At 36.7% G+C, this 22877-nt stretch overlaps 1 protein-coding gene across 1 annotated transcript in view; it reads left to right on the top strand.

Annotated features, from left to right (window-relative positions):
* The window catches only part of syt3 (synaptotagmin III), a 69840-nt gene that overhangs the window by 24061 nt on the left and 22902 nt on the right, over positions 1–22877 (top strand). The window contains exons 4-7 of the mRNA XM_028042527.1: positions 5356–5736; positions 7503–7611; positions 14398–14574; positions 22098–22224. Of these exons, the coding sequence (XP_027898328.1) occupies positions 5356–5736; positions 7503–7611; positions 14398–14574; positions 22098–22224 (794 nt within the window). The remainder of the gene's footprint in view (positions 1–5355; positions 5737–7502; positions 7612–14397; positions 14575–22097; positions 22225–22877) is intronic.

Genomic DNA, 22877 nt, shown 5'->3' with positions numbered 1-22877 from the left:
AGCAATGTAACCGTTGAATAGACGATTAGCTTGTTTCGCCTTTGTGACGTTATTACATCTAGGGCTGAAACAATAAATCAGATTAATCGTGATTAAAATAAGCTTGTTGCATCTATGACTGAAACACATCAGGCTGAAACGATTAATCAGATTAATTGTGATTAATCGCAATTAAAATAGGCTTGTTTTATCTGTGACGTTATCACACATCAGGCTGAAACGATTAATCAGATTAATTGTGATTAATCATAAGTAAAATTGGCTTTTTTCATCTTTATTTGACGTTATCACACATTGAGCTGAAATGATTGATTGAAATAATTTAGTAATCAATTAATCGTTAACTGGAGTGTACAGACTCAAATAAAAGGCCTTTTGCTGAAAGAGCCTCACATTCAAAGCAGTAATTAAACCAAAATATATACACATTTGCATTTACATAAAAAACCCATTTTCTGTTATGTTCAACCCAAAGCTCCTCAAGTGGCAAAGTTTTATCTCAGCCTGGTTTAAATTCTGGAAAATATAGACAAAAGAAACTCAAGCAAGTTTGTTCTCATAATATTTTGTCTTCATTCTAGCAATTTTATGACTTTACTTTTGCAATTTCATTTAGGCAATAAAATGTTTTTCTTATTTTAAAAAGGACCTAATTTGTTTCAATGTATTTCTAATATTGTATAAAAAAGCTTAAATAAAAAATGTGCAGAATATGCCAAACTTTATTTTTCCGATTAATCGTTAGAATAATTGATTAATCGATAACTGAAATATTTCTTAGTTGCAGCCCTAATCACATCTAGTTATTGTCTTGTAATGCCTCCAAAGGAACCGTTTAGGAAGCATTTTCTCAGTTAAGCATTCCTAATCTGTGGTCTGGAAGCAACCCAAGAGGGCAAAAGATGCCATTTTTACTGTGACGCCTCCGGTGGACAGACCCGGCGTGTACAGTCCGCAGATCTGTAATGAGTCTGCTTGGTCTACACACAGACCATGCATATGCATGTGCAGAGCTCTGGGACTCGGTTCAGTGTGAGCTCCGATTGGTCCGTTTTTGTGAAGACCGTCATCAGACCCAAAAGTGCTATTTATAAAAAGACTTCAAATGGTTCCAGGATAAGAATAAATATTCATTGTATATTTAGTCTATAATTTAGTCTATAAATATTAATGCAACCAGGGCCCCAGCATGTGCAGAAGTTAGAAAGCACATGTTTGCTATCGCAGTTGTGGTCAGAAGCTTATGAAGCTTAGAAAAGCTTTCACACCCCTGGAACATTTTCACATTTTTTCTCATTACAACCGAAACTTCAGTTGGGTATTTTGTGTGATAGACGAACACGAAGCTGTGCATAACTGCAAAGTGGTAGCGGTGGTTAACATGCTCCTGCTAACACGCTAACCCGCTAACATGCTAATAGCAGACCTAATTTTTCCTTTAGCACTACACCTAACTCTGAAAACTTTAGTGCACTTAGCTTCCCTTAAACACATTTTTCCTTATCATTTCTGAAGCTCTAATTTACTTGGCACAACTGTAAATTTTTTGTTGTGTTGAAGTAGTTAGCAATTTTTTTTATTCATGCTCTTATTTTGACATAAGCAAAGACCATTTAGTTTCATGTCCTGTCTTCATGTTCTCTCTTTTTTTCCTTTATTTGAAACAGAAAGCATAAAGGTACAAGATAAAACACAAGACAGTAGAGAACTAAATATAAACATAAATACAAACTCTAAGGGCATGATTGAACAGGTAAACTGTAAAGTCAAAATTAAATTGATGATCATGGCTTGTAGTGTTTCAAGAGCAGATATAATGTGAATTTAAGTTAGCGCTTTAGCAGTAGCTTCAGCCAAATGCAGGTTTAGCAGTTGAGCGTTAGAAAATTATAATGTTTATAATTTGTGGTTTAGAGTTTAGCGCAACTAGCTTTTAAGTGAGCGGTGCTCCAAACTGAATGGAAGAACTGGTTTTCAAATTCTTTTAAAAGTCAAAGTCTGAAAAACATGACACCCATATATATTTACAACTCCTTTGCCAGTACTTTCTAATAACTTTATGTAGGCTACTCTAACCTTTTCAGTGTTTGTCCTGCTGGAAGGTGAAACGGTCTCAAGTCTTTTGCAGCCTCTAACAGATTTCTTGCTCCATCCATCTTCCCATCAACTCTGACCGGCTTCCTTTTCCCTGCTGAACATGGAGGGTTGCATGTAGGCCAAAGAACTTTATTTTGGTCTTTTCTGACCAGAACACCTACTTATACTTTTGCTGTGTCACCTACATAGTTTGTGCCAAACTGTAAATAGGACTTCTTATTTATCTTTTGTCTTCAACAAAAGCTTAAATTTGTTGGAAGATTTTGGAGTGAACAGTTATGCTCCTGCTGAAATATTCCCCCACCTGAGCTATGGATCACTGCAGCTCCTCCAGAGTTACCTCGTTCTTTGGTTAATCCTGTCTTTCACTGTAAGCTTAGGAACATACAGATGAATGGAGTTGAAGCTGAAATGAAAACCATTCAAACCTTTCAAAGCTAACAACAATGAATGAACTGTTAAGCATGGCAGTGGCAGCATTATGCTGTGGTGCCATTCCATTTTTCAGTGTAACAGGTGCATCACACAAGCTCTGATCCAGTAGTTGGCTGGAAGGCACCTCTACTGGAGACATCCAGTAGTGGAGCCACCTCCTAACTCTCTTTTTAGGAGAACTAACTAAAAAGTTAGTTCTCCTAACTACTTTTTTAGTTAGTTAGGTTAACACAGTGCTATGCTAACATGGTGTTTAATGGAAACTAATGCTAAAGTGCTAAATCAGCATGTTATTTAGTGGAAGCTAATGCTAAAGTGCTAAATCAGCATGCTATTTAGTGGAAGCTAATGCTAAAGTGCTAAATCAGCATGTTATTTAGTGGAAGCTAATGCTAAAGTGCTAAATCAGCATGTTATTTAGTGGAAGCTAATGCTAAAGTGCTAAATCAGCATGTTATTTAGTGGAAGCTAATGCTAAAGTGCTAAATCAGCATGTTATTTAGTGGAAGCTAAAGCTAAAGTGCTAAATCAGCATGTTATTTAGTGGAAGCTAAAGCTAAAGTGCTAAATCAGCATGTTATACTATTCATTTCTTTATCTTGGTATATTATGTATATACACATAACCTGCATCTTAACTCGAGTCGAGCAAATCTCAATCTCGTTGTAATCTGTTGATGACAATGACAAATAAATCTTATCTTATCTTATGTTATTTAGTGGAAGGACTGGGCCTTGACTTCAAATCTTATTAAAAATGTGGGGATGATCCTTAAAAACTGGGCCTGTTCAAAGAAATCTACTTATTTTGAAAAGGAAAGTGGTCAAATATCCAGGCAGCATGAACCTGCTGCTGGAAGATGCAACATGCTAGGAGAACAAACCAAATATATCACATTAAATCAGCTTGACATTCGTGCTGAGTGTATGTAAACTTCTGACTGTGCTCTGTTTGATGGAACAGTTCTGGACTTTATTCAGTCCAGCGTTTTTGCTCGAATGAGTCATTCTCTCCCCCGCCGTCTCTCCCCCGCTAACCTGTCAGAGATTAAAAGGCTCATAACTGTGAAGAAATGCAGGATGACATCACTGTGGGTGTGTTTTTTTATGATTATTAATTGCCATCGTCATCATCGCCTCCTTCCGTCTCGGCTCGTTTTTTTCCTTCCTGCCAGCGTTTGCCCCCATTTCCAGCTCAGATAAAAGCTTCAGAGAATGGCTGCAAATGACACTTTATGCTTGCGGCCGCTGGCGTTGATGTGTGATTTGTAGATGTTGTTGTAATGGTGCTTTAGTTTGGCATATGCATGATGTGTTAATAGCATGCGTTTGGAGACAAGGTTGTTGTTTTTATTCATGTTGGCGACATTCATCTTGATGTTGTTGTGGCACCGACGAGATGGATAAAGCTTTTTACGACGTCACATGACGAATCCTGCCTCATCATTTGGGCTTTGCATCGTTAGTTGCTCGTTTATTCGCCTCTTAAGGTGAATCATGTTTGTTGCAGACCCCCAAATTGTCATTTGGGGTATTTGTTGTGTTGGGATTAAAATAAACACCAAAGATGTTGAACTTCTAGGTATTAACTTGAAACTACATGTTCCTCCGATCCGATATTAATATCTGTATCGATTAAAATATTGTAAAAAATCGGTAAATGATTCATAACAGCAGATCTTTTCAGTTTATTTCTATGCTTTATTATTTATTTTTGCATCATATTTAGATTTCCTAATTGCACTTTGTTTTGTTTGTTGCAGTTTATTTTTTAAATGTTTCACCAAAGTGATCAACTATTGTTTTTCAGTTTCTGTGTTTCCATTGCAAATGTTTGAATGTTCTGCTAATGTAAAAAACCCCCCACAATTTCACAATTCCTGTATTTCCAATAATAAGAAAAACAATTAAAATCACACGCGAATAAGTTTTTTTTGTGATAAGTTGGTAAAAAACATGCATCATCATCATTATGGAGCTACTTCCTGTCGTCATCTTCTTTGTGGTTTTCACCAGCAGTAACACTGATTACGTGACTCGTGTAGCACTAAAAAATGTTTTCCATGGCAGTTTTGCAAAATAAACCAATTTCAATACAGCCAAAAAAAAAACTTACCTCAACTCAGTGAAAAAGGAGTTTTTTCAAAATTGGCCCGTTTCCATTAAGCAGGTTTGTGTTCGATTGTCAAATTGTGCATTTATATCGTCAGTTATTAACTTTTATCTTCCTAACTGAACTGACTGTACAAATTAAAGTTGTTGTTTTTACAGGTTTGACCAAACTCCTGAAGCCGTTGGTGCAGAATCATGAAGTACATTTGTAAATTAGTACATTTATGTCTGAGTTAAAGAAACAAGAAAAAAACATATTCAGTCTGTTCAGCACTGATTTCTGTATCGTATCGACCGATCCTAAACTTTAGATATTGGTATTGATAATAGAAGTGAAAATCGTGGATCGGTGCATTTCTACTTATAAGTTAAACAAAATCTTTGAACATCCCTTCTCTAAGTGAAATAGTCTGCCAGTGGATGTTTTTCATTAATGTTAAGGAATTATTGAAATAAATCAATAATCTTTCTGAAAAGTTACTTTGTAAGTTAATTTTGTCATATTTAGGGTTGAGGTTGTGCTGGTTATCAAATCAATGTGTTATTCAGTACATTTTTGTCTGTTTAAAAAGAGACACGTATGTTTTTCAATATCTGATTGGTATCAGAAGATACCAATCAGATATTGGTATCTGTATTGGAAGTGGATCGGTGCATCCTCTATCCTTCAGTTTCTTTATTTCGCTCCGTCTTTTTGTTCCTCTCTCTGCAGAAATCTCCGTCAGCCTGCTGTCGGTCATCGTGACGTTCTGCGGCATCGTCCTCCTCTCCGTGTCCCTCTTCGTCTCCTGGAAGCTCTGTTGGCTGCCATGGCGGGACAAGGAGGGCGGCGGGCTGAGCCTGACGTCGGGGCTGCTGCCCGGGACTGCCGGGTTGGGAGGGGCCGCGGGGCCGTCGCTTTTACCCCCGCTGCTGCAGAGGAAGGAGGGCCACTCCTCTTCCTCGCTCTACCCCTCGCTGGGGCAGCAGGGACACCCCCACTTCTCTGACCTGGTGGGGCTGGAGAGAGGGGAGGGCGGAGGGGTACCTGGGGGCCCAAACGAGACCCAGGAGCATTCGTACCTGGACATGGACTCCTACCCCAACAGTGCTGGTGAGAAATGCCCCTTTTGCCCCAACCTGCGTCTTTTATTTATTTATTTTTTTGTTTTAGGTCATTGATTAGTGCCCAAATCTGAGCAACTTAGATATATTTTACAAACGGGAACTGAAGCTCTTTCATTTTCCAGCAGATTTATTTTTTTTTCGTTGTGAGTTTTTGCTGCTGAACGATGTTCGTTATTTACAGAGACAGGAAAGATGGCCGCCCTTTTCCCACAGCTCTGCTCGCCCTTTACAGTCCGGATGTCGATCAACACACCAGCCTGTTTTTATTTTTTAGTCTTACTGTTACAGCTGAACTGTCGGCACAGTTGGGTAGTAACTAGTTACATTTACTTGAGTATTTTTTTTGAGAAAATTTACTTTTAGGAGTATTTCTACTTTTACTTGAGTAAAATTTCTGGATTTTCTACCCACTGAATGAAAAACATATTTAACCAAAAAATTCACCAGACACAAGCCTGCAGGTTTTGTTAAAGTTTCATAATGTTTTTGACTTGAAAACATTTTCTTTTGCAGATTTAGTTATTTTTTCATACTTATATATGAATTATTGTCATTTTGGTTCTTAAAATACCAAAATTTCCACTCAACTTTATATTTTGATCCATCTGATAATGTAATCTTTAAGTATTAACTGATTATTTGATTTGATTAGCTTCTCCAGGGGGTGTATCTGATCTGACTGCGGCCCGAGGGCCATTTGTGGCCCTTGGACTGATTTTGTGTGGCCCCCAGCTTTAATTCAAAAATTATACAAATTTTAGCTATAGTTCCAGATGGAGACTTTTAATTTGTAATCAGAACAAAAATATTACCGACATAATTTTTTGACACAGGAAAACATAAAGTACAACACAAAGTATTGTGTTTTAACCAAAAAAAACATCTATTATCTATTTATAAAAAGATAAACTTATTTATGTTTTCATAAATAAGTTTAAACAAACGGTAAAACCAAGTTTATCCAGAGACTGCATCCAAATCAGCTTTTATTCTTTCTTAAACCTGGCTAAATATAGCAAATGTTTTGAAAGGAAGTGACTGAAATCCTGCTCTTATTGGTAAAAATAAATTTATTCTATTAAACCCAAAATAAACTGAAAACTAGACGTCTTTTTTTAAATCAGCAAATGTGCACAATCTGCTACGGTATATTAGGGCCATTGTAGAAAAAATAAAAATTTGAAAATATCTGCAAAAAATTCTGAGACTAATCTGAAATTTTCTAGAAAAAACAAGAAAAACTTGTTTTTCCACATTTTCACATTTTTAGATTGATATCAGGAATATTCTACAAAAGAAAACCTTTAAAATTTCTGAATTTCATATGTTCAAAATTTTTCTATAACATGTCCAAGTTTTCTAGAAAATTTCTGAGATTATTCACAAACATTTTGGTGGAGCTGTTCTCCGCTTTCCCGTCTAAAACGGCCTTAATGTGCTGCTGGTTCTGCAGTAAACATCGGGCTAATTTATTATCTTCTTGATTTTACGTTGGGTTGTTTTTGGTCCAAAACTACTTTTGATTCTCCAATTTTAACCACGTGGCAAAAACTTTGGACACCCCTGAGTTTCTCAGTCCTTGAGTAGATTTCTGCCAAATGCATTTTGGACAGCTACTTTTTTACTTTTACTTGAGTAAAAATGTGTGAAAGCAGTGCTGCTCTTTTTTTAGTGTAATTCCCAGGTGCTCTGCCCATCTCGGACTGTCGGCAGGGTTAACTAAGACAGACGGGTTTGTTTTTGCTTCTCTAGGGACTTTGAAGCTGAGTCAAACGTCGCCGGATGTCCCCAACTCAGAGGGCGGGGCCCATCCCAACAAAGAGCTGCCCAACGCCCATTCCCAGCAGCAGGTCACCCCGCGGTCAGTCAGCAGTCGGATTCCTCACCACTGAACTTAATGCATGCTAATTGTTTAAAATCAATATAATTGAATGTCAACTGGTGCAAAAAATGTGTCTGAACACAAACTGCCAGTTGTCTCACGAAGTTCAGCCTCAGGTCAGATTCTGCAACGCTGAAAGAATCTGCTTGAGTTTGCAAAGCTGCATCCAAAAACAACCTGATATTATTGATTATTGGAGCTTTTGTGGGGAGTTTATGCGCAGAAAAAAGTTTGGTGAAATCCAGGCAGGAGGTCAAACAGAGATGATTAGAAGCATACTGTTTGAAGAGAAAGAAACATTTCTCTATAATAAACAAGATCATGATGTCCTCAAAGGACACGTTGTCCCCAAATATGTATTGATAAAGCTCATTAAAAATTTTTTCAAGGATTAATAAATAGCTGTCTCTATGTTTGGTGAGTACTTCTTAAAATTTAATAATTATGTAATTTGACAGTATATGATTTAAAAACGTTGATTTGATTGATAAGAAAATATTTAAGTTCTTTTTATGTGGCCCGCTGGTATGGAAGAAAATAGGGATCACTGGAAAAAAATCAATTCTGACTTTTAATCTCGCAAAATTAAAAGTCAGAATCTGGAGGAGAAAAAAAGTGAATATTTCATGCAAAAAAAGTCAAAGTATTAACTTTTATTAAATGACTTTTAAAAAATATGAATTCTAAGAAAATGTCATAAGTTTGTGGAAAAAAGTCATAATTCTGAGAAATCAGAAAAAAATAATTTCTGTGAAAAAAGTGAAAATTTCATGCAAAAAGATACTGAATTCTGAGGAGAAAGCCAATACAAACATATACAAAAATATAAAGTGTATATAACTAAGCCACTCCCAGACAAAATCAATAAATCCCTTAAATATAACTGATTTGACAGCATAAAATTGTCAACATCAAATGAACATGAAGACATTCAACAACAGATGAGAAATTATTTAAGCTCATAACTGGTTCTTCATTTATGCTTCGTTCAGAAAATAACCTTTCACCTAAAGGAGAAAATAACCTGCAGATTCACCATAAAATAACCTGCAGATTCACCATAAAATAACTTGCAGATTCACCATAAAATAACCTGCAGATTCACCAGAAAATAACCTGCAGATTCACCAGAAAATAACTTGCAGATTCACCATAAAATAACCTGCAGATTCACCATAAAATAACCTGCAGATTCACCAGAAAATAACCTGCAGATTCACCAGAAAATAACCTGCAGATTCACCAGAAAATAACCTGCAGATTCACCAGAAAATAACCTGCAGATTCACCAGAAAATAACCTGCAGATTCACCAGAAAATAACTTGCAGATTCACCAGAAAATAACCTGCAGATTCACCAGAAAATAACCTGCAGAATCACCAGAAAATAACCTGCAGATTCACCATAAAATAACCTGCAGATTCACCATAAAATAACCTGCAGATTCACCATAAAATAACCTGCAGATTCACCATAAAATAACCTGCAGATTCACCATAAAATAACCTGCAGATTCACCAGAAAATAACTTGCAGATTCACCATAAAATAACCTGCAGATTCACCAGAAAATAACCTGCAGATTCACCAGAAAATAACCTGCAGATTCACCATAAAATAACCTGCAGAATCACCATAAAATAACCTGCAGATTCACCAGAAAATAACCTGCAGATTCACCAGAAAATAACCTGCAGATTCACCAGAAAATAACCTGCAGATTCACCAGAAAATAACTTGCAGATTCACCATAAAATAACCTGCAGAATCACCATAAAATAACCTGGAGATTCACCAGAAAATAATCTGCAGATTCACCAGAAAATAACCTGCAGATTCACCAGAAAATAACCTGCAGATTCACCAGAAAATAACTTGCAGATTCACCAGAAAATATCCTGCAGATTCACCAGAAAATAACCTGCAGATTCACCAGAAAATAACCTGCAGATTCACCAGAAAATAACTGCAGATTCACCAGAAAATAACTTGCAGATTCACCAGAAAATAACCTGCAGATTCACCAGAAAATAACCTGCAGATTCACCAGAAAATAACCTGCAGATTCACCAGAAAATAACCTGCAGATTCACCAGAAAATAACCTGCAGATTCACCAGAAAATAACTTGCAGATTCACCAGAAAATAACCTGCAGATTCACCAGAAAATAACCTGCAGATTCACCAGAAAATAACCTGCAGATTCACCAGAAAATAACCTGCAGATTCACCAGAAAATAACCTGCAGATTCACCAGAAAATAACCTGCAGATTCACCAGAAAATAACCTGCAGATTCACCATAAAATAACCTGCAGATTCACCAGAAAATAACCTGCAGATTCACCATAAAATAACCTGCAGATTCACCAGAAAATAACCTGCAGATTCACCAGAAAATAACCTGCAGATTCACCAGAAAATAACCTGCAGATTCACCAGAAAATAACCTGCAGATTCACCATAAAATAACCTGCAGATTCACCAGAAAATAACCTGCAGATTCACCAGAAAATAACCTGCAGATTCACCAGAAAATAACCTGCAGAATCACCATAAAATAACCTGCAGATTCACCATAAAATAACCTGGAGATTCACCATAAAATAACCTGCAGAATCACCATAAAATAACTTGCAGATTCACCATAAAATAACCTGGAGATTCACCATAAAATAACCTGCAGATTCACCATAAAATAACCTGCAGATTCACCATAAAATAACTTGCAGATTCACCATAAAATAACTTGCAGATTCACCATAAAATAACCTGGAGATTCACCATAAAATAACCTGCAGATTCACCATAAAATAACCTGCAGATTCACCATAAAATAACTTGCAGATTCACCATAAAATAACCTGCAGATTCACCAGAAAATAACCTGCAGATTCACCAGAAAATAACCTGCAGATTCACCAGAAAATAACTTGCAGATTCACCAGAAAATAACTTGCAGATTCACCAGAAAATAACCTGCAGATTCACCAGAAAATAACCTGCAGATTCACCAGAAAATAACCTGCAGATTCACCATAAAATAACCTGCAGATTCACCAGAAAATAACTTGCAGATTCACCAGAAAATAACCTGCAGATTCACCAGAAAATAACCTGCAGATTCACCAGAAAATAACCTGCAGATTCACCAGAAAATAACCTGCAGATTCACCAGAAAATAACCTGCAGATTCACCAGAAAATAACCTGCAGATTCACCAGAAAATAACCTGCAGATTCACCATAAAATAACCTGCAGATTCACCAGAAAATAACCTGCAGATTCACCAGAAAATAACTTGCAGATTCACCATAAAATAACCTGCAGATTCACCATAAAATAACCTGCAGATTCACCATAAAATAACCTGCAGAGTCACCAGAAAATAACCTGCAGATTCACCAGAAAATAACCTGCAGATTCACCAGAAAATAACCTGCAGATTCACCATAAAATAACCTGCAGATTCACCAGAAAATAACCTGCAGATTCACCAGAAAATAACCTGCAGATTCACCATAAAATAACCTGCAGATTCACCATAAAATAACCTGCAGATTCACCATAAAATAACCTGCAGATTCACCAGAAAATAACCTGCAGATTCACCAGAAAATAACCTGCAGATTCACCATAAAATAACCTGCAGATTCACCAGAAAATAACTTGCAGATTCACCATAAAATAACATGCAGATTCACCATAAAATAACCTGCAGATTCACCATAAAATAACCTGCAGATTCACCAGAAAATAACTTGCAGATTCACCAGAAAATAACCTGCAGATTCACCAGAAAATAACCTGCAGATTCACCAGAAAATAACCTGCAGATTCACCAGAAAATAACCTGCAGATTCACCAGAAAATAACCTGCAGATTCACCAGAAAATAACCTGCAGATTCACCAGAAAATAACCTGCAGATTCACCAGAAAATAACCTGCAGATTCACCAGAAAATAACCTGCAGATTCACCAGAAAATAACCTGCAGATTCACCAGAAAATAACTTGCAGATTCACCATAAAATAACCTGCAGATTCACCAGAAAATAACCTGCAGATTCACCAGAAAATAACCTGCAGATTCACCAGAAAATAACCTGCAGATTCACTAGAAAATAACCTGCAGATTCACCAGAAAATAACCTGCAGATTCACCAGAAAATAACCTGCAGATTCACCAGAAAATAACCTGCAGATTCACCAGAAAATAACCTGCAGATTCACCAGAAAATAACCTGCAGATTCACCATAAAATAACCTGCAGATTCACCATAAAATAACCTGCAGATTCACCATAAAATAACCTGCAGATTCACCATAAAATAACCTGCAGATTCACCAGAAAATAACCTGCAGATTCACCATAAAATAACCTGGAGATTCACCATAAAATAACCTGCAGAATCACCATAAAATAACCTGGAGATTCACCATAAAATAACCTGCAGATTCACCAGAAAATAACCTGCAGATTCACCATAAAATAACCTGCAGATTCACCAGAAAATAACCTGCAGATTCACCAGAAAATAACCTGCAGATTCACCAGAAAATAACCTGCAGATTCACCATAAAATAACCTGCAGATTCACCATAAAATAACCTGCAGATTCACCATAAAATAACCTGCAGATTCACCATAAAATAACCTGCAGATTCACCAGAAAATAACCTGCAGATTCACCAGAAAATAACCTGCAGATTCACCAGAAAATAACCTGCAGATTCACCAGAAAATAACTTGCAGATTCACCATAAAATAACCTGCAGATTCACCAGAAAATAACCTGCAGATTCACCAGAAAATAACCTGCAGATTCACCAGAAAATAACCTGCAGATTCACTAGAAAATAACCTGCAGATTCACCAGAAAATAACCTGCAGATTCACCAGAAAATAACCTGCAGATTCACCAGAAAATAACCTGCAGATTCACCAGAAAATAACCTGCAGATTCACCATAAAATAACCTGCAGATTCACCATAAAATAACCTGCAGATTCACCATAAAATAACCTGCAGATTCACCAGAAAATAACCTGCAGATTCACCATAAAATAACCTGGAGATTCACCATAAAATAACCTGCAGAATCACCATAAAATAACCTGGAGATTCACCATAAAATAACCTGCAGATTCACCAGAAAATAACCTGCAGATTCACCATAAAATAACCTGCAGATTCACCATAAAATAACCTGCAGATTCACCAGAAAATAACCTGCAGATTCACCAGAAAATAACCTGCAGATTCACCATAAAATAACCTGCAGATTCACCATAAAATAACCTGCAGATTCACCATAAAATAACCTGCAGAATCACCATAAAATAACCTGCAGATTCACCAGAAAATAACCTGGAGATTCACCATAAAATAACCTGGAGATTCACCATAAAATAACCTGGAGATTCACCATAAAATAACCTGCAGATTCACCATAAAATAACCTGCAGATTCACCATAAAATAACCTGCAGATTCACCAGAAAATAACCTGCAGAATCACCATAAAATAACCTGCAGATTCACCATAAAATAACCTGCAGATTCACCATAAAATAACCTGCAGATTCACCATAAAATAACCTGGAGATTCACCATAAAATAACCTGGAGATTCACCATAAAATAACCTGCAGATTCACCAGAAAATAACCTGCAGATTCACCAGAAAATAACCTGGAGATTCACCATAAAATAACCTGGAGATTCACCAGAAAATAATCTGCAGAATCACCATAAAATAACCTGGAGATTCACCATAAAATAACTTGCAGATTCACCGTAAAATAACCTGCAGAATCACCATAAAATAACCTGGAGATTCACCAGAAAATAATCTGCAGAATCACCAGAAAATAACCTGCAGATTCACCAGAAAATAACCTGCAGATTCACCAGAAAATAACCTGCAGATTCACCAGAAAATAACCTGCAGATTCACCATAAAATAACCTGGAGATTCACCATAAAATAACTTGCAGATTCACCAGAAAATAACCTGCAGATTCACCAGAAAATAACCTGCAGATTCACCATAAAATAACCTGCAGATTCACCATAAAATAACCTGCAGATTCACCAGAAAATAACCTGCAGAATCACCATAAAATAACCTGCAGATTCACCAGAAAATAACCTGCAGATTCACCAGAAAATAACCTGCAGATTCACCAGAAAATAACCTGCAGATTCACCATAAAATAACCTGCAGATTCACCAGAAAATAACCTGCAGATTCACCAGAAAATAACCTGCAGATTCACCAGAAAATAACCTGCAGATTCACCAGAAAATAACCTGCAGAATCACCATAAAATAACCTGCAGATTCACCATAAAATAACCTGGAGATTCACCATAAAATAACCTGCAGATTCACCATAAAATAACCTGCAGATTCACCAGAAAATAACCTGCAGATTCACCAGAAAATAACCTGCAGATTCACCAGAAAATAACCTGCAGATTCACCAGAAAATAACCTGCAGATTCACCAGAAAATAACCTGCAGATTCACCAGAAAATAACCTGCAGAATCACCATAAAATAACCTGCAGATTCACCATAAAATAACCTGGAGATTCACCATAAAATAACCTGCAGATTCACCATAAAATAACCTGCAGATTCACCAGAAAATAACCTGCAGATTCACCAGAAAATAACCTGGAGATTCACCAGGCTCCAAAGCTCCTAGTTTCTATTTTTCATGCATTTCCCTCATATTTCTGACTCCTTGTGTGATTTCAGACCCAAGCCCATGACTCACCAGCTCTCCAGCCCTGATTTCCACGGCGAGGATAAGGAGCAGGTCACCTGCATCGGGCAGATCAAGCCGGAGCTTTACAGGCCCAAAGGCGATCAGGGCGAAGGCAAGCAGGGCGACACCTGCGGCAAGATCTGCTTCCTGCTGCGCTACGCCTTCAAGTAAGCAAAGCACGGCTGGCTGCACACTCTGACAGGAAGGGTTACTCTGATTTAATAAATTTAACTGGAAAAATGCAGAATAGGAAGCACTGGTCAATTTAGCTTTAATTGGAACAACTTGACCAGCTTTTGCTAATGTTGTTTTTAAGGCTTCATTTCTCTGTAAAGTCATTGAAAGTGTTTGATATTTAAACTGTATAGTTTTGTAATAAAGTGCAATCTGAGTTTTGGTTTCCAATTTAAATAACATTTTCCAAATTTAGGCTTTTAATCAGATATTTTCATACACTGAATAAAGACACTCACATTTTCAGAATTCAAAACGGACTCCAATTTTCTGAGATCAGAAGTCAGAGTTTGGATTTTTTTTTTTGCTCAGAACTTTGATTTTTTTTCCCCTCACTTTAAGATTAAAGTGAGACTCATGTATAAAATCTGATTTCTGACTTCATACAGAAAATACAGTGACCACCTCACTGTGTGATGTTAAATCAAACTAAACTTTTCTTGATTATGGATAGTTAGAATTACCTAAATTTTTTCTACTTACTAAGGTTTTTTAAAGTATTTATTGCTAAGTTTTAAATGCTACAGAACTTACCGAGAACATTTGTTTAGAGATTTATTTGTAACTTTCATTGCATATTATGTTTAAGTATTTAATTTGAGCAGGAAGGTCATTAACATAATTTGTTTGTTTTAATGTAATGGATATTTATTATTCCTAATGGATCAATAACTTATTGATCATCTCATATTTCATACGTTAAACAACATTGTTGAAATTGGGGGATATTTTGGTAAATTAGTGTTTTGTTCTCGAACCAGTTCGTTGCTGACGGTGAGAGTTTTCAAAGCATACATTTTTGTTATATTTTACTTAACCTTACCCCTGCTACAGAATGTTGAATATTATTATTATTATTAATAACAGTGATAATAAGTGCTGGAAAAGTTTGAAAGATTACCTTGAAAATGCTTGAAAACAGCTTGGATTTCACAGTGCGAACCGCGGCTTGTCTGCCATTGCTGTTTTTAAGACAATGCTGAAAGTCCGACACACATTTTATGCATAACACCAGCCGCTCCCTTTGATTCTGCGATGCCCTGCAGCGCTGTGAAAGCTTTCACCGACTTGCTTGATTGGGTTATGTGTGAAGGAGCAGAAGTGGTTTAAAGAGGGTCTCGTGTTAATGGAGAAACCATGAAAACATAATCTGAAAAGACACAGTGAGAGTCTTGAAACGTATTCAGACCGACGCCGGCTCTTCCTCCGGCCCGAGGTTCCTTCCTCTCGCATTGGTGTCATGTGTGAAATGACTGAAGCAGTTTGGGAGAAGAAGTTTGACCTCCGCTGTTACACCAAGCAGAGATCAAAGGAGTCTCTGACACGGCGGCCATGATGGATATGTGAGCGCAGAACAGCAGGGCTGAATCCCTAAAAGCACCTGAAGGAGAAGATTGTTTCTGCAGCGTTAGGGAACCGTTCTGCACTGCAAAAACACAACCCTCCAAAGTAATTTTGGTCTAGTTTTTAGTGCAACATGTTAGTACACATGAAATAAGACAAAACTGACTTATGATTAACTTGTCAGCAGAAAAAGGAGCTTGTTCCAGGTTAATAATTTATTAATATTATGAATAAAGGTATTAGTTTTATTGATAGATTACTTAACTCATAACAAGACCATAAGTGAAGTAGTTTGCCTGTGGAGTTAGTCACTTCATTGGCAAAATTTTGAGATTAAGCTCAGAAATTTTCTACAAAAAACTTTTCAAAGTTCTGAGTTTGAAAAGTAGAATATTTGTTAGAAGAAATTCAGAAATTTTGAGCCTAATCTAAGAATTTCTGCGTTTTTTCTTGCAAATTCTTTTAGATCTCAGAATTAAATTTAGTTAATTTAGATTCACCTGAAAACTAAGTAACTAATTCCTTTGGCAGATTACTTCTCTTATGGGACAAATGTCTTATTACTTCAATAATCAATCAATAAAACAAATACATTTTTGTTATGATATTAAGAAATTCTTTACCTAAAACAAGCTCCTATTTCCTGCTGAAAAGTTAAGCTATATGTCTTTTTCTTGCAAATCCTCAACTTTTGGGGCTCTGAAATTATTTTTCCAGAAAATTTCTGACATTGATCTAGAAATGTCTGAGTGTTGCTTTTTTCCATATCTTCCACTTGGAGCTCAGAAATTTCTACGTTTTTTCTAGGAGGGAAAAAAACAAAGAATTCTGAGATTTTTTCTTCCAATTTTTTGACTTTTGAAGCTCAGAAATTTCTTTTTTTCTTTCAGAAGATTTTGGGGATTAATCTCAAACATTTTTGTTCAGGAAATCTTCAGTTTGGAGGTCAGAAATTTCCAAGATAAATCTCAAAATTACAGATTTTTTTTCTTGCAAGTTTTTGACTTTTTGAGGTCAGAAATTTAAGTTTCTTCTAGAAATTGTCTCAGAGCAATCTCAATTTCCAAGGTTCTTTTGTTGTTGTTTTTTTTGCAAATTCTCCACTTTTGCAGCTCAAAAGTCTCTAGAAAAAGAATCAGAAATTTTGAGATTAATCTCAGAAATTTTCGATAAAAAAAGAAATATAAGTTTGAAAAAAAAAAATTTCAACTTTGCAAACTGACTTTTGAAGCTCAGAAATTTTCATATTTTTTCTAGAAGATTTCTGAGATGAGTTTCAAAATTTCAGAATTACTCGGTGGAAATTAACTCTATTTTTTTTCTATCTACAATGAAGCTAATGCTAACCTAATGACCATAAGAATTATCCCATCAGCATGTGACATATTTATGCTGAACAATCACTTTCTTTATTTTTGGGATGCAGTATTATCGGTATTATTGTCCACTGATCTTTATCGGTTTGAGCTGCTCAATAATGATCCCGATTTTTGGCCCTGCTGGTGCCGGTGGGCTCTGAAGGGCATGTTGGGTCTGCGGGGGGCAGCTCTGCATCCCTTCCTGCCCTGACGCGTTGAAACATTGCAAAGCATGGCAATGCTGATGGTCAGAGAAATGAAAGGGTGCGACCGTTTCATTCATGAATTATATATGTGATCCAGTTTGAGCAGCAACCCTATATATATTATATATAGCGGTATATATCATAACTGCAGACGGCGCTAACGTGAAAAGACAAACACAAAGAATTAGCCTAATGGAGAAAAAGGCAAAACAAAAGCCATTCCTGCGTCTCCTGCGTCTCATTTAAGTCAGCAGATAATGCCTGTGTCTCTGTAGCTATGGAGTAAAAAACAAAGGTTGGCGTTGCTGCAAACACTCACTGACTCACCTTGCGATGGGATTGGTGCGTTAATGTGTGAGACCCGCTAACAGCCAGAAACAACAATGTCAGACCTGCTCAGGTCCTCTGGGAAACGCATTTCTATTGACGACCCCATTAAAAGCTGACACGTTTCCACTGTGGGAATAACGGCAAGTTTTCTGTGCTGTCTGCCAGGAATAAGGTGGTGAAGCCCTGTTTGAGCTGCGATAGGTGTATTCGCTCTGGGACCGAGGAAACATCAGAAAATCCTGAATTATTCTCCAATACAGGTTCTTAAAATCCTTTAAAATTATTCAATTTCAATTTCATGTTTCCAAGGTTTGATATTTTGTAATAAATGCTATCTAGTGTTTGATTAAAAGCCTAAATTTGGAAAACATTATCATTAAAACAAGATATTTTAATGTGCCTAATATAAAAAGTCTTGTTTTAGTGTTAGAATGAACAAATTGTTTCTAAATACTAGGAAAAGTAGTGAGAACATTTTTAGATATTTTTTTAAAATTGGTATAAACAGTTCAAATACAGATGTTAAGGTTAAGTGACAGATATATTCTTTCTGTATTTAATTTGAGAATGAAGGTCGTTTACTAGAACTGAAAAACTGATATAAATGTTTCATATAAGTCGATAATTATTGATTAGATTTTTGTTTTAATATCTCAAACTGTTATCACCGTTTTCTCCTTTAACTCCACACAGTTATTATTTTATTTTTAAGCAGTTATAAGGTGAAACCTGGACCTGCTGCTGTGCAAGCTAACAGGCTGTTGCTAGGTAACCAAAGAGTGAGTGAGAGAGTTGCTAGGTAACCAAAGAGTGAGAGAGTTGATTCCTCCAACTTAGCTTAGCTGGCCGTGAGAGGTTGAGCAGTTAAGGTCTTTCCTCTGCCTACATCTCCCAGAATGCTTTGCGGTTTTGGATCAGAGTTCAGTGAAATTATTAAACACTCTATTGGAGAATATCTATTTATATTGATCACGTGTCTATCATGATTGATATTGTCATTGATTTATTGCCCGGCCCTGACACGATTTGTTCGGATTGTTTTACTGTGTCCACACTGTGGTCCGGGGGCCAGTTTTGGCCCATGAAATGATTTTGTTTGGCCCCTGACCACAAATCGAGAATACTAAAAATTTGGCCGACTGATGACTCCAAAATTAGGATATGATTTGTTTTTCTTTTAATAAGCAACAGTCTGGAGCCTTTTTATGTTTTGGATCTCTAAGGATATCTATATTTTATGTAAATGTTATTTATTATCAAGCATTAAAACAAAAAAAAAGAAAAAGAAAATCACAATTAACTAATTTTAACATTGTTAGTTTATTGAATTTTGTGGCCCGGAGGTAATTTAAATTTGTCAGGATTTTGATTTTGCTTATTATCAAGCAGCATTTTTAGTTTTATGAATTTTGTGGCAGCAAGTAAATAAAATTAGTCAGTTTTGGCCTCAGGAGAAAAAAACTTTTAAAAAACACCACTGATGTAATGAATATTTATCATTCCTAATGGCTAAATTACTTATTGGTTTGCGTAACTGAAATAAAGTAAACTTAGATTTATATTTTATATGATAAACAATGTTATACTGTATATATTTTTTAAATTAGCGTTTTGTTCTCGGATCAGTCAGGCGTACCGGGTGTGAGAAATGTTTCAAAACATAAAGTTTTGTTATATTTTAGTTTGTCCCTGCTGTAGAATGTAGAATAAAATCAAAAACACTGTTAAAAACAGTAATAAACTACATTATATTAAAGTTAACTGAAGTAGTCTTTGTTTTTATCTCATTATTTACCTAAAATATCTTTGAATTTTCCTCTGGAATAAGTGCATAAACCCTGCTAAAAAAGACGCTTTATTGCATTAGTTTCTTTTTCTTTCCAGTTATTATTTATCTGGTTAATTAATTAGAAAATGTAAACATTTATCCTGAAGTGCAACATGGTGCAGCATCATCTTGATTTGACCCGACTGCGGCGGAGGCATGTTTATGCGGCTGGATCTGAGTCGGGGGTAAACATTTGTCCAGATTTGCCACGGCTCTGATGTCAACATGCATCCTGTGGACGTTGCAGCTGCTGCGGGGTCACTGTCTGCCGTTTGCCCCGCTGATCCGCACTCAGCCTCCAGCTCACGCCGGCCTCCTATACGGCAGCAAATGAAGTGCTGACAGCCTCGTTAACACATGGAGACGCAGCCTAACGAGGTCTGATTAAAAGCCTCCGAGCTGTCCTCATCTTCATCTGGTAATTAAATGCATAATAAACGGCCTGTGAGACTGCGAAGCGTTCGTATGTGTAGATATTAGTGCCGGCCTGCGCGCGGATATCTTATGTTTGTTTGCGTGACAGAGAGATATTTTCAGTCCGGCTTGGTTGTTTATTTGTGCGTTTGTGCAGAAAGGGGCTATTTTTATACAAAGGCTGCTGATTGTCCAATTTCTAACAAATGTGTGCAACCTTTCAACATGTTTTTGTGTGGAAAAGTAGGAATAGCTACAGGGCATAACATCGTGATCCACCGCCTGAAGGTTTCTGAGTGGCTTTTTCCGCTATCAGTTTTCCTCCCTGGGGATACCAGAGTCCAGTTTAACACATTCTGAGTCTTATTATTTCAGCCATCCGTAAAGAAAGTCTACTTTAGATTAGGGCTGAAACGATTAATTGTGATTAATCGATTAATGAAACAATTGATTAATCGTTAACTGGAGCATACAGACAAAAAATAAAGACAATTTGCTGAAAGAATAACATATTTAGAACAGTAATTAAGTCAAAACTGTAAAAAAAACAAGCAAACATATATTTTACCTTTAAGATAAAAAACCTCTGTTCTACCCAAAACTCCTCATATGGCTTAGCTTCACCTGATTCAAATCTTGTAAAATTTTCCTATTAAGCTTTTGATTGTCCAATTTCTAACTAATGTGTGCAACCTTTCAACATGTTTTTGTGTGAAAAGTAGGAGTAGCTACTTTTCCGCTACCAATCCGCCACCTGAAGGTTTCTGGAGCGTTCTGAATGGCTTTTCTGCTACCCGTTTTCCTCGTGAAGTCCAGTTTAACTCATTGTGAGTCTTATTCTTCCAGCCATCTGTAAACAAAGTCTATGCTAACCACTTTTTGCTACTTTAGATTAGGGCTGAAACGATTAATCTATTATTAGGTTAATCGATTAATCGTTAACTGGAGCATACGGACTCAGAAAAAGATGACCAGCTGAAAGAACAGCATATTCCGAGCAGTAAAGTCAAAACTGTACAAAAATTAATATGCAGCTCTGTAAAAAGTGAAGAGCCCACTGCACTGAACCGCGTTGAAAACCTCCTGGTTCTTCCACCAAATACTGATTCCTGAACTCTTCCTGAGTTAAAACATTCGTATTGTTGTTTCTAAATGAATATGAACTGGTTTTCTTTGCATTGTTTGAAGTTTGAAAGCACTGAATCCTTTTCTCATTTTCTGCAAATAAATACTAATTTTGGAGACATGCCAGTAGGTCATAAAATAAAAGAACGATGTTTATTTTGCTCAAACATATACCTATGAAGAGTAAAATCAAAGAACTGATCATTTTGCAAAGGTATGTTAATTTTTTTCCAGAGCTGTATTTTGAATTTAAGATTAAAAAAAAACCCTGTCTGTAAATATGTAGTCAGGACTACCATAGATTTATCTTCACCTGGTTCCAATTCTGTAAAGTTTTTCTGTTAAGGACCTTTTGGTGCAGAGTATTAGATAAATTTATAATTCAGTGCATTTATGTCTGTGTTTTATTTAAAAAAGAAGCGTTTTCAGTCAGTTCAGAATTGTTTTCTGTATCGGATCGGTGTCAGTCGATACTAATCGGTATCAGAAGTGGATAAAGTGGATCGGTGCGTCCGGAAGGCTCATCCCAGGGTGTTAAAGATAATAAACGAGCTCCGTTCTATGTAACTCTCTGTACATCTGTGCTCACTGAGCTCACATTTAGCTCTGCTGACGGTGCAACCATGATTCAGCTCTGGACACAAACACACACCGGCTATTCTTGCTCCTTTTCTTCTTCTCCAGAGACTCTCAACACTCCCACTCCAATTTGTTGTGCACGAGTTCAGCACAGGTGTTTCGGTGTTTGTGTGTGGGCTAATCCTGTCTGAGTCTCGGCGTATTTGTTGTGCAAGCCCTGACTTCATGTCTTACTTTAAGGATAATTCGGTTCTGTTTTTCTCTCGTCTCAGTACGGAGCAGTTGGTGGTGAAGATACTGAAAGCTCTGGACCTGCCAGCGAAGGACGCCAACGGCTTCTCCGACCCGTACGTGAAGATCTACCTACTGCCAGACAGAAAGAAGAAATTCCAGACAAAGGTGCGTCCCGCTCGCCTCCATCCTCGTCGGGAATTGGCTGTTATTCCACTGAAAAGAAAACACTTTTCCACCAGTTTCATTCTGTTCTAACAACCCATGGAGAATTACACAGTTTCACTAATGTAATCCCATCTAATCAAGTGTGAGGCACAATTTATGCTGGATAATGTGCTTCCGATGATAACTGCAGATAACTGGCACATTTTCCTGGGGTTTGAAGACTCTTCAGTCTGGTGTGAGCTGTGTGAGGGAAAGCAGATCAAGATGAAATTGATTTATAGTGACCCTCTCCGCGTAACGTCTTGCTCTTCAGACACAGAGTTGCCAGTTTGGGCTGTTTTTGGCGAGGTTGATAAAATCTGGACGACTTTTAACAGCATTTGGCCAAATACATTTTGAGGAAGGTAAGCCTTTCCTTTTTTATTCTATTTCCAACAAAAGGACAACATGATGATGTTATTGGACCAAAATAAATTAACACAGTTGAGAAAATCAGTTTTAATGAGGATAATAATCTGCTATATTTCATTTAAACTCAAAAGAATTGTTTCCATTCATGACTTTTTTAGTTTTTAGTTTTTTACAAGGTGATAAAGTCATTTTCCATTTTGAGATTGTCTGCGAAACAATGTCAATGAATATTATACTTACTA

The sequence above is a fragment of the Xiphophorus couchianus genome, chromosome 16 (genome assembly GCF_001444195.1).
Source record: "Xiphophorus couchianus chromosome 16, X_couchianus-1.0, whole genome shotgun sequence".
Lineage (NCBI taxonomy): Eukaryota > Metazoa > Chordata > Actinopteri > Cyprinodontiformes > Poeciliidae > Xiphophorus > Xiphophorus couchianus.
Note: the sequence above shows the minus strand (reverse complement) of the source record. Positions and strands in the feature narration are given on the sequence as shown.